Source organism: Anguilla rostrata, chromosome 9 (genome assembly GCF_018555375.3).
Source record: "Anguilla rostrata isolate EN2019 chromosome 9, ASM1855537v3, whole genome shotgun sequence".
Classification (NCBI taxonomy): domain Eukaryota; kingdom Metazoa; phylum Chordata; class Actinopteri; order Anguilliformes; family Anguillidae; genus Anguilla; species Anguilla rostrata.
Window position 1 is genome coordinate 25,290,264 of NC_057941.1, and position 13,099 is coordinate 25,303,362.

Genomic DNA, 13,099 nt, shown 5'->3' on the forward strand with positions numbered 1-13,099 from the left:
CAGATGAGCGTGGCTCAGTAAGGTGATATGCATGTTAACCTGTAGCGTACACAGAAGTATGATTCATACAAGGAACTGCCTATACGCTAGACTTCACCCATTCATTTCCTGTATTTCTTTTTAAGATCTTTTGATATATCCTCCGGCATATCATAGTTCATGTTGTTTTAGGCAAATAGTTCTTATATTTCAATTCAATTTCTCTTTATTATGCCATGTGAAAGTAGGCCAAAATATTCGCTAGTTCTGTTGTACCCTCTGATCCTGTTATCGCCCCAGTCACATGTCTCACATTGCTACACATGTTCATGGATGCAATCTTTATTGCTGTTTTTGCAATACTATCAAGATTCAGGTATGAAGTTGGGGGTTATTAGTGTATGTACCTACTACTGGTCTACCCTTTTGTGCAGTCATTCCTAATTCGTTGTTTTCTTCAAGAATGGTCAAACAAACATAAAATAATGACAGCCGATATCTAAAGAAGAACACGTGATTGATCTGATTTCCGCTCAATAAAAAGGAGCTTTGACATTCCGTACCTGCCTGCGCATAATGGCATGACTAGGGTACTTTGTGTTTCACTGTGTCAGCATCATAAGTCAAATAAAACAGGACACTGAAAATACAAACATAGCAATTGATTTATTGAAAAATAAAAACAGCAAAACAGGGTCAGAATCTCCCATTTGAAATGGAGGACACTCATAGCAGTGGCACTCTGGCTGTGCACAGGTGTGCCGGCAGCCTGCTTTCCATACGCAGTGAAAAGTAATCTCCCCCCTGTGTGCTTCCTGGCTGTGCTCGTTCACCGAACAGCTTTGGGATCTTTGTGTAAAATACACCAGCTAGTCTCTGAGACTCAAAGCTCAGGAGACTGCACTGTGTTCACAGGATATGATATTCACCCTTTAGGACCTGACAACAAAACATGTATACAATTTCAAAACCGTATTAAGGCCACAGCTACAAAACGTGCTGTGGAATAAAAACTCAACAAAACAAATAAGAAATGTGACAAAAAACAGCACAGCCTATTTAACAACAAATATATACAGTTTATACTGCCAAAAACCGCGACAGGCATGTGAGGAGAAAGCATAATATATTACTGTTTCGCAGATGATATGCTCACACTGATCTCATCCGCTCCTTCCGTAATTTTGTTAGCGACATTTCAGACAGTAACAGGAACATAAGTACTTCCATGCAAATGTGAAATTGTATGTTGTATAATGTTATAGAAATGCATTTTTGATATAAAAAAAATTTGTGACACAAGGATTTTCACATTTTGAAATTCTTTGTAGCTTTTTAGGTTTTTATCAACAAAATCAAATAAATTAATTGCTCAGAGTAGCACGTACACTATACATCATACAGATAAGCATCCACAGTCAGTTATAGCTATTACATCCACAAGTAAGTAACATATTTCATTTGTTCGAGTGTTTTACTCATTTTACACACACATAAACAGTTTTCCATATAAGTAAATGTAACATGAACATAAGTTCCATGTTTTCAGTAAAAGTAAATGTAGCAGGAAGTCCTCTCACAGTGTCCAGCATTTACCTTCTACCTGACACAGAGAGGGCAGATGAGATACAGGTCAAGCTTGATGGCTCTTTGAAAAGAAATGCGCTGCAACAGATCACAAACAAGCAAAAAGCAATAGCAGACATATCCCTTCATTGCGGAGTCTGTCATGGTGCCCGTTTTAGCGTTCACTTTCTACCGCATAAAAGGGCGAAGGAAGTTGGGGGTTTTGGGGGGGGGGGGGGGGGGGGTTAAAATTCCTGACAGGAGAGTGCAGTTTGGGTCATTCAAACATAGTCTTTCTTGTCATAGCCTGCCCCGCCTGTTGAGCGTGGGGCAGAGTAAGCCATCCTGGAGGGGTTGTACCTCTTCTCTTCTTTGGGTGGACAGGAGCAGCACAGCATGGCCCCTCCAATGATCAGGAGGGCAGCCGATGCCCAGCCGATGTAGAGGGACGCGCCCAGCTCCCTCCTCTGGGCGTCGGTCAGCAGGGGGTTGTAGAAGTCCCTGATGATGGTGTTGGCGGTCCAGCACATGGGAACCAGCTGCATAACTCCAGCCACGATGAAGAAGATGCCGGCGATTATCATCACCTTGGCCTTCGACGCCTCGTCCTCGATGCAGTTGGTGCACTTGGCCCCCACAATGGAGATCAGGACAGCCAGCACGGACACGATGATGGAGATGACTGTGAGGGCGCGGGCCGCCTGCAGGTCCTGGGGCAGGGCCAGCATGGAGTCGTACACCTTGCACTGCATCTGCCCGGTGCTCTGTGTCACGCAGTTCATCCACAGGCCCTCCCAGATCACCTGCGCCGTCACGATGTTGCTCCCGATGAAAGCCGTCACCTTCCACATGGGCATGGCGCAGGCCACAATGCCGATGATCCACCCCACCACGCCCAGGGCGATCCCCACAATCTCTAGCCCAGCAGACATCGTTTCTGGTTCCGCTGCTCAACAGTTCCTGCTATGCGGGGTCTGGCCGGAGATTCTCTGTGTTACCTGCGAGAGGCAAGCTGTCAGTCTGCCTTAAATGGTCCTGCCCCTCGAGTCAGTGTGATGTGGCGATGCTGCAGAACAAATATCCTTTATACCAGTAGCAGGTGGAGGGAGGAGTTCTTATGGGAGGTGACATCATGTGGGAGGTAGGGCTGCAGATTCTCAGAATGCATACATGATCCCTGCCTACAATGGCTAAAGCTATGATGGGGGGGGGGGGGGTGAAGGTTTCATCTGTTAAACTGACCTGACCGCTTTAGGTTCTAGTCTGTTGCAGAACTGAAATATAGTTTAATTCCTGAAATGAAAATGGAAAGAAATCTGTCCAGCTTCCACGTAAAACACACAAATAACAAAAACATTAAAGACCCAACAAAAATTGTTGCTTCACTTTTTGTCTTCCCTTGTAAATGGCTGTAGTGAAAATAAAACTAATAACACTATATTCTTGCTAAGTAGATGCATCTTATTTTAATTAATCATCTGTATTTTACGGGATATATTTGAAGTAAGGTCTTTTTCAGTCCAAAAATGTTTTATGAAATGATTTACAATGGATAATCTTATATTTATTAGGTCTGGTAAATTTTATTTTGTTATATTTTTCTTCTTATTCTTTGACTTCGTCGAACAACAAGCAAAGTAGGCTACTCAATGTTTTAGAGAACGGCCCTACTCTGTACGCAGGAATGAATGTAAGAGCAAAATAAACAAAAAAGTGCTTTGTGATGCAGACTTGAGGTGAGCTTCTGTTTGCATGAACTGGCCTGCAGGTCTGTTGCCTACCGTGATGCAAACACAATGGCTCATAGCCCAGGGGGAGGAGAGGAGACGCTTTTAAAAAATGACCCACACTGTTCATGTGTCCTGCTTTTTTTCCTTATACATTACAAACTGAATTTCTTTTGTTTATGAGTAATGCTACCATTTTCCTCTTAAGAACAATATTCTTTCTAAAATCAAGCAGTAAAACATCCGAACAGCATTGTAAATTTGACAAAAGCCATGTGTCCAGGCTATTTAAAATCATGGGAGTGTTGCATATTTGAGGGCTGGTGTGTAACGTCTTTTGAGGGTTCAAGACAGGCTGACAGAACAGATGCAAAGGAATTCTGCCAAAAATGCACCAAAGCAGTGTCTTAAGAATGATAAAATAACTCTGAAGCAAAGCATGTGAGGTTCAACAATTTCCAGGTGGCACGCTGTTTTTCACAATGATCGTAACATTTTCCATAGATAAAGGAACGGATCCTATTCAGTGATTACGCTTGACAACAATAACAAATAACAAATAACCCACAACAAATCACGGGGTGGGGGGGGGGGGGGGGGGGTGGGGGGGGGGGTGGTGGGGTGGGGGGGTTGCTATGTGTGGACTCTTGTGTTCAAACCCTCCAGTGCAATGCAACTGAGATATTGTTAGAGGCCATTCCATTGGCCTTGCGCATTAGCACGTTGCCTGAAGCTACAAATACGAAAACGCATGTGAGCAGGCCGGCTGCATGCCAGTTTCCATTCTATCCTGCTAAAGTTGATCAAATATGGATACATGGCTTTGCCTAGTTGTATGAATAGCAGTATTTTATTATGGTCAGAAATGAGCTGATTAATGTTTGCATGAACACTGTAGGAAAGTCTACATGAAAACTCAAGGCTTCAGCGAGCATGTAAATAATTTCCATCCAACTGTTCTGGAATTTTGTCCTGTTAAAAATAGTGAATGAGTTACAGTACTGCGGCTGACAATACTTCTTAACAAACAACACATAGGCTTGCCATCTGTTTACATGTTACAAGCAGAGGTCATGCAAAAGAAAATTGTGTGTATTTCCATCGTTATCATTTCCAGCCACAATGTGCCATAATAGATTTCCTTAGAAGGTACCCAGCATATCATATGCTGATTGCACCCTCGCATGAACAAGCTAATGTCTAATTAATTGACATTTAATTCACCTATGTCCCTATTCCTGCTGTGAAAAACAACATTTTTTGTGCTTTTATTGTGCTGAGAATATGGTTCTTTACCGAATCACATTTGTCATGTCTGTTCATCAATCTCTGCATTGTAGCATTGCTTTAAAGCCAACATTTATTATAACCAATTAATAAAAGGTAATAGTTTCTCAAGATCTCCTGCAAGGGTCTTGACAAACCTACTTAATTAGCCACTGTCAGTCACTGGGTCTGCCATTCCAAAGGGTGTGGCCAAGCCTCCAGACTGGCAGTAAACGATGTCTGATGTGATAAGCTGCTCTGGCACCTGATGGCCCAGTGTTGACAGATGGCACTCCCTTCCATTTTCACAACCTGAACAGCCCCATTGTTTGCTAGCCATTGGGGCCTGTGTTTACAGATGGACCCATGCAAAGTGGTTTTTGTTCTCCACAAGAATCAAACAGCCAGACGGTGAGTTGGGTTAGCCAGCCTTGCTTTTCCACAGCTAACTGAAAAACCAGAGCTCAATATCCAGAGCTTTGCTGACTTCGTTCCTATCTTGAAAGTAGTGCTCCACTGTTTCCAGAGGCCTTTTTTAAAATCTGAAATGCTTGGATAAAATTTCTTGGATAAATTTTTTTTTCATTTTGTCCCTTTTTTGTCACCTCGTCACCTATGCCTGTATGTCAATCAAGATTTTACTAGTTCACTGCTTAACCAAATGATTGGGAACTAACTTACACTTTTCAACTTTTTTCTGTGTTACCTACTATGCAAAATAATAATAATAATAATAATTAAAGCCGCAAGCGGCGTTGGAAGGGGTCCAAGCATTGGCAGCATCGCGCCCCCTATGGAGCGATTTTAAAATGGCTTTGTCCTCATGATCATACGCCTTCACCCAGCATATCTACTGAATGTCATGATGATCGTATGAAATATTGATGACTTATGGCCAATTTTGAGCTAAGAGACGCTGTCGGATGACTTAGTTACGTCGCCATGGATGTGTCCTTGCCGCTTCCCGTCAAGGCCTTTACTATGTCGTAACACTTAGATGGCATGTCGTAACACTTGGATGGTCCGGTGTGCATGCACAGCTGCAGTGTTTCTGCGCCGCAACTAAAAAAGGCGTCACAGTAGTGTTGTCACGATACCGAAATTTTGACTTTGATACTGATGCCAGGTTTAGTATTACGATACTCGATACTGAAATGATACTGAAATTACCTTAATAGATCAGAAACATAATGTCCACAAGGGTTGACCTCATTTTCTAATTCATGGTTTATTTACAACCTGGTTCATTAACAACCTGTAAGTTGAAGTCTCTTCAACATATTAATATGCATAGGCCTATAGTGTTACACACTGAACAATACGACCAGTTGTCTACGATCATGAAAATGCACTTTGTACGTCGCTTTGGATAAAAGCGTCTGCTAAATGAATGTAATGTAATGTAACAATAGAAAAATATGTTAAATATATTTCAAAAATTAAACGGTTGTAAAGTAAATAATCTTTAAAACAGGTCTTTCACCTTTAAATAGATTTTAAAACAGCATATTTTAATAACAATGAAGCATCTATCTATAATAAAATATTTCCAAATTGGAACACCTATTGCTACTGAAGTGAACTGAGTCAAAGCTTGCGCAGTATCAGGGAAGTGAATGCACAAGCGCAGGTCACCTCACTTGGCAACCTTAGTTGCTACTGCCATCTAGCGAAGATTCTGACAAACTACACTTTTCATCCTCTAAATCAGTAATGCGGGAGACACATTTCCCTGGCTTTTACATTTGACACAGAACTACCGAACATCGGGAAATTCAAATACGAAACCGTTTTTTTTTCTGTTTTATTTTTTTTTTTTTAAGTACCCAGAAAGTGCTGAAGTGTAGGTGTACTGTGCAACACTATGTCAGACACATATACCAATCCATTGCTCAGCTTAGCAGAGAATGCACATTTCAGAGCGCCTCAGAGACAGATAGGATAATAATACATATTTCATATAGCCTAATAAATACGACATTAAAAAAAACGAAACGAAAAATCAACTGGACATTCCTGCTAGCATGCGTGCTGCGCGAAGAATCCCTTATTATTTATTTAGACATTGACAGACTACAGCATTTGCGTCTTTTGTTTATGTTCAATAGTAATTGCAGCGAGAAACTGCAGCTGTAGACACAAGAAAGTTTGTTATATTATGGTAACAACGGAATGAGGCGGACTACATATATAGGCTATATTTACCGTCATTGTTTTATTATACCAGCGTGTTTTCGCGCGTTTGCAGAGAAACTCAATTACTATCAATAGAAATGGTTTAGCTATTTCTCAGCATAGCCTAATGACGGATGGAGATGGGACGAAAATAATTTTCAACCGTCCACCACATTTTAGCAACGTTCCAACACTCTCGTCATCACTGTTCCATGGGTCACAAAAACTATTACACTAACGCTTACATTGCAGTGTGAAAAATCCACATTATATAATACCACTAACCTATTTAAAGACACCCAATTTCAAAAAGAACGTATATAACGAAAAGAACGTATATAACCGAAATATTTTGAGCAGTAATACTTACATAGCAACATGACATTTTATCTGTGTTTAGTAGCCTAGTATAGAGACAGAACATCAATGACAAAGTCCTATCCGCTTCTGTTTTGCGTCAGAAAACGATTTCAGATAGGTCTATCAGCAAAGAAATTGCTTAGCTAAGCCCTGAAGTTCTCAATAATAGTACTCTACAAGAAATTATGAAAATCGTTGACAACGTTTAGTTAGGTGAATCGTCTTTTATGCTACGCCACAGTGAATGCGATAAGAAAATATTCCGTTGCGCTGAACGATAAAACGCTATTCCAAATGAAAAATCATGCATGTTATACATCGTTAGAAAGCTTATACTCTCACCTACTGAATAAATGAACTGTCATTCAAGCCAGATTGTACGAAAAACGGCGACAACGCCGTAAGCAACAGGAATCACAAACGGATTGTCCAAGACAACATATGACCACTCAGTCGCAAAAGGGACATCTCTACGCGTAAAACCAATGGTAAGATTGTATATTTATTCAATGTTTAGTCCCAGATATTGACTGTAGAATGACATGGTATAATGTAAAAAAACAAAATTGTCTCGTTTATTTCGTTATTCAGTGAGCAGCGTTTTCACCAGTACGGCCTATTTCAGGGCTAACGCCGGGTTCATCTTGTTGCTACGGAATATTGCATTACATTACAGGCATTTGGCAGACGCTCTTATCCAGAGCGATGTACAACAAAATGTATAACCATAACCAGGAACAAGTGTGTCGAAAACCCTAGAGGGCAGTAGCCTACCGTTCTAAGTGCAGGGAACAACCGCATTGTTCAACTTAAACCCTGTAGGTTACACTGATTAACACTAACACAGACAAGAACAGCAACAACGCAGTCCATGCACAAATACAAGCAATAGTTAAGACGAGTTAAGTCACCTACGAAACAACTACATAGTTACAACCCTAAGTTTACAGTCAATCTAGAGATTAAATTGAGAATACGATTTCTCGCAGCATAATGACGGATTTAAAGACTAAACGAACTTACCCGATATTGTCTTCAAACGGACCGTATTATTTATCTAGACATTGACAGACTACAGCATAAATTGCGTCTTTTGTTTATATTCAATATTAGTAACTGCAGCGAGAAACTGCAGCTCTAGGTCGTTATGTTATGGTAGCAACGGAACGAAGCGGACTATATATGTATTAGGATACCGTTATTATTTCATTATACCAGCGTTTTTTCGCGCGTGTGCACAGAAACTCAGAACCCATAAATAAAATGGTTTAGCTGTTTCTCAGCATAATGACGGATTTAAAGAGTAAACGAACTCACCTGTTATTGTCTTCAAATGGATCCATGTCAAAGAAAAGTAATGATTCATCCTCTCAAAGCTTTACCGTAGCGTATTATTTATGTAGACATTGGCAGAGTCCAGTATAAATTGCGTCTTTTGTGAATATTCAATGTTAGTAACTGCAGCGAGAAACTGCAGCTCTAGGTCGTTATGTTATGGTAGCAACGGAACGAAGCGGACTATGTATGTATTACCGTCATTGTTTTATTATACCAGCGTGTTTTCGCGCGTTTGCACAGAAACTCAAAAACTACCAATAAAATGGTTTAGCTTTTTCTCACCATAATGACAGATTTAAAGACTTAACAAACTCACCCGATACTGTCTTCAAATGGATCAATGCCAAAGAAAAGTAATTATTCGTCCTCTCAGAAAGGTTTTACTGAAAAACTTTGGGTAGCCTATCCTAGCATGCACGCTAGGTGGCACTGTCAGACCGTCTTTTCACTGATAAAAACTAGACCTACGATGTCGGATTACTTGCGTCGCCATGGTTGTCGCTTGCCGTAAAGAAGTTTACTCGAAGTCGTAATCGTTTAGATTTGGAGCTCCAGCTTTTTCCGCACCCCACCTAATGAAAAAGGCCAAATGGCGGGCAAACCATATGGCGGACATAGGTGGTCCCAAAAGCAAAGTTGTAGAGCACATTCAGATGCATCAGTTGATGAAGTTTTGTGTTGATCTGACTTATGGTGTGGGAGTTATGGCCTTTTAAAGTATGACCCTCTTGTTATAGCGCCACCATCTGGCCAACATAGGTGATTTTTAGTGTCTGGGTAGTGGGGGGCCATAGGAACCCACCTGCCAAATTTGGTTGCTCTAGGACTTATGGTTGCTGAGCCTCAGACATTTTAGCGGAGAAAACTGCCACGCCCCAACTAAAAAGTCTAAATGGCGGGCAAACAATATGGCGGACAAAGGTGAGGCCAATGGAAAAGTTGTAGATCACGTTGAGATGCATAGGTCGATGAGGTTTTGTGTTGATCTAACTTATGGTGTGGGAGTTATGGCCTTTTACGCATAACCCTTTGTTATAGCGCCACAATCTGGCCGACGTACCTGATTTTTAGTGCCTGAGTAGTGGGGGGCCATAGGAACCTACCTGCCAAATTTGGTTGCTCCAGGACTTATGGTTGCTGAGCCTCAGACACTTTTAGCGGAGAAAAATAAGAATAATAATAATAATAATAATAATCCTAACAGATACAATAGGGTTCCACCAGCTTCGCTGCTTGGACCCCTAATAATAATAATAATAATAATAATAATAACTATATATAGTATAAAATTAAATTACTGACTGAAATTTATATATAGTCTACAACAAGTGTACAATGCATGCCTGCTAAGTATTAATGAAAAAAATTCTATTCAATGTCATAGGGGTTTAACAACTAATACAATATAGCTTTACTTTGGGGGTAACAAAAAAAGAGCTGGATCCTTTCAAACTGTCAAAAATAAAACAAGATGTTCCTTTCTTGAAAGTTAAAACGCCCTTGTTACTCATTTATTTTTATTTTTTTGCAAAAATCTTGAAATCTTGAACTGTGTAGGCTACACCAAACTACTGCAGTTAATTAGCTATCCAATTAACAAAACTAGCTAGTTACCAAAACTACAACAGTTCAGGAAGCTAACTTGCTTCTTCCTTGACAACCAATGACAACTGGTTAACTAAATTACTAAATGTAGTCATTAAGTGATTAAAAAGCATTTTTATTTGGCAAGTTTGTGAAATTAGTAGGCCTAATGATGATGAATATTGCATTTGAATATTGCCTTAAGCTATTCTCCTTTACACTTTACAATAAGGTTGCATTAACCAACCTGAACCAAGAATGAACTAATCTATTATTCATGTTAACTAAACCATTACCAAAGGTGGAATAGGAGCTAGAGGTTGAGCAAGTAAGTTTCTTAGGTGTAAATAATGTGGTATTCATTAGTGTTAGTGAACAATTTGTTCATGTTAGGAAATACCTCCTGTCAGTATTTCTTGTCAGTGTGTGAAACATTGCTTGTGATAATCAATATGGAAGTAGTCATACTTCAATGACATTGAGTTAACATGGAAGAGAATGGTACATGATTTGATGAAATGCAAATAAATTATTTCAAGTTAACAAATGCCTGTCAATAAATTGATTCATTCTTTGTTCAGGTTAGTTAATGTACTAATGTCAGCTAGAGGAACCTCATTGTAAAGTGTAACCTTTGCTATGTAACAATACATTGTACACATGATATGAAAATGTGAGTTGACGGGCATTAGCAGTTGCTTCGTTAAAACTATAGGAGTGATAAAACAGCCCCGGATAGTAAGTTTGAAAACGTATAACTTTTTAAAACTGCGTGCGTCGCAAAAGACTACTAACAGAGAAGAAGTGACTTTGCATTTCGACCACACACTGACCACGAGTTCGAAGATGATAATATTGAGCATTATGGAGCCTCTGACAGAACCTCAGGATTATGCTTGCGACGTGCCATCAAGTTTCGGTGTACCTATGATAAGTATATAACCCAAAGCACTTTGCAAATGTCCACTGTCTAAAACAGTTATTACAGTTAAAAGTTTCCTAGATGCTAAATGTTATGTAGATTTGCTGAACAACTGGATGGCTCAACCCAGAGGGCCCATCAACATCACATGCATAGTGGGTGCTGCACGAAACACGTTTAGCTACCGATCAGATAATTATTTCAAGTGTCAATATTTTTTCATTAATTGAATGAGTCTTTCATTCTTTCATAGCCTTGCAATGCAATGCGTGTTCAATTAAACTACTACTACCTCTCCCACTGCTACTGCCATTGCTACTACTACTACTACTACTACTACTACTACTACTAATAATAATAATAATAATAATAATAATAATCATAATAATAATCAGAATAATATCACATGACTTTAAATTTGTTTTGAATTACATTTTCAGTGAGGATACTAATGTATGAGATCACATTACATTATGGCAAAAGAGTGACAATAAACAGGATGATTACAGAAAGTAAAAAAAGCTTTAATATATACACTTTTTCTGTCACAGTTTACTACAATATTCAGGCTTAACAAATCAACAAAAAAAAGTGTTGTCAACATTATCCGTGAAAATGGTTTCTGAAATGTTCCATATGGCAAAGTAAAATATATGAAAGTATCGACTACCCTAAAACATTTACATACAGCCTGATACAAAAATAACAATAATCTCTCAGAACCAGCACAGTTTGATATATATTACATATATACTTTGTAATTTTGCACTTTTGAAAACAAAAATGCCTTTTGATTATACATATCATGGCTAAGATAGGAAAAATTAAGCTAAGCATCCAATAAATATCCACATGGCATTATAACTGAAGAGAAAGACTATTTTGACAACGTGTAGCAGAGTAAACTTGATTCTGAATTTTTACTCTATACTTCCGCTTTTTCTCCTATGTAGGTGGTGCCCTCCATTTTCTTCAGGTCCATATCCGGAAAATGTAATAATAAGAATTGCAGAAAAAAAGCACACCAAACCAAATAATAATAATAATATTAACAATAAAAAAATGACTAGTTAAAAAAATGCATTTCAGACATAGTCCTTCCTGTCGTAAGTGCTAGGAGCAACAGACCTGTTGGCGGAGTAGGCCATCCGGCTCGGGGGCGTGTACTTCATCTCAGTCTGGGGAGGGCAGCTACAGCACAGGATGCTCCCTCCGATGAGCAGGAGGGCAGCTGCAGCCCAGCCTAGGTACAGGGAGGCACCGATCTCCCTCTTCTGCGCATCGATGACCAGGGGGTTGTAGAACTCCATGATGATGGTGTGAGCGGACCAGCAGACTGGAATGAGCTGCATCACTGCGGCGACGATGAAGCTAACCCCTGCTGCGATCATCACCTTGGCCTTGGTGGTCTCGTCCTCCACGCAGTTGGTGCACTTGGCCCCCACGATGGCGACCAGCAGGGCCAGGATCCCCATGATTATAGCGATGACCTCCAGAGCGCGGGCGGCCTGCAGGTCCTGGGGCAGGGCCAGCATGGAGTCGTACACCTTGCACTGCATCTGCCCCGTGCTCTGGACCACACAGCTCATCCAGATGCCTTCCCATATGACCTGCGCTGTCACGATGTTGACCCCGATGAAAGCCGTCACCCTCCACATGGGCAGGGCACAGGCCACGATGCTGACCACCCATCCAAGCACCGCCAACGTTACCCCCAGTAGCTCCAGGCCGGCGGCAGGCATTCTCCTCTCTGGTGGTTCTTCAACAGCTTTCCTCAACACTTAAAATCACAAAGGAATGTTTTTTAGTATGCGTGCGTGTGAGTGACTGTGTTGAGTACTGTCTGCTATTCAGAAACTGCCCACCACAATTTTTATAGTCTGCAAATAGGAGGTGGAGTCACCTACAGACAATCACGTGGGGATCGGCCAAAAGCCCTTTCAGCGTACTCAGAGCACTGACTATCATTGCTCATAAAAGCAACAGTTTTATAAGTTAACCTTTCGCCCATAGTAGTTCTCGCTATGTCTTTTTTATTGGATTGGAAGAGTGAATAAATGGCCAGGCTTCAGTTTGTACATTGTTAACGGTTAACAGGGAGGTTGGATCTGCATCACTGTAATCTTGACTTGAACAGGTAATTATTAAGAGAAAAGCATCACGTACGCCCTTTTCAGGTTTT

The 13,099-nt window shown here is 40.4% G+C and overlaps 1 protein-coding gene across 1 annotated transcript; it reads right to left on the minus strand.

The window, feature by feature from the left end:
- Nucleotides 1-626: 626 nt before the first annotated feature.
- On the minus strand, nucleotides 627-12,783 carry LOC135263373 (claudin-3-like). The gene is made up of 2 exons (XM_064351311.1): nucleotides 12,179-12,783; nucleotides 627-2,482 (listed from the first exon to the last, which is right to left on the minus strand). The coding sequence occupies exons 1-2, from the start codon at nucleotides 12,657-12,659 to the stop codon at nucleotides 1,827-1,829; spliced, it is 1,137 nt and encodes a 378-aa protein (XP_064207381.1). The 5' UTR covers nucleotides 12,660-12,783; the 3' UTR covers nucleotides 627-1,826.
- Nucleotides 12,784-13,099: the final 316 nt, after the last annotated feature.

Excerpts from the sequence above, each read along its gene's own strand:
- LOC135263373 (XM_064351311.1), bottom strand. The coding sequence starts at position 12,659 with ATGCCTGCCGCCGGCCTGGAGCTACTGGGGGTAACGTTGGCGGTGCTT. Across the intron at positions 2,483-12,178 it reads TGCGCAGAAGAGGGAGATCG|AAACGATGTCTGCTGGGCTA; the intron begins GTGCCTCCCTGT and ends CAGCGGAACCAG.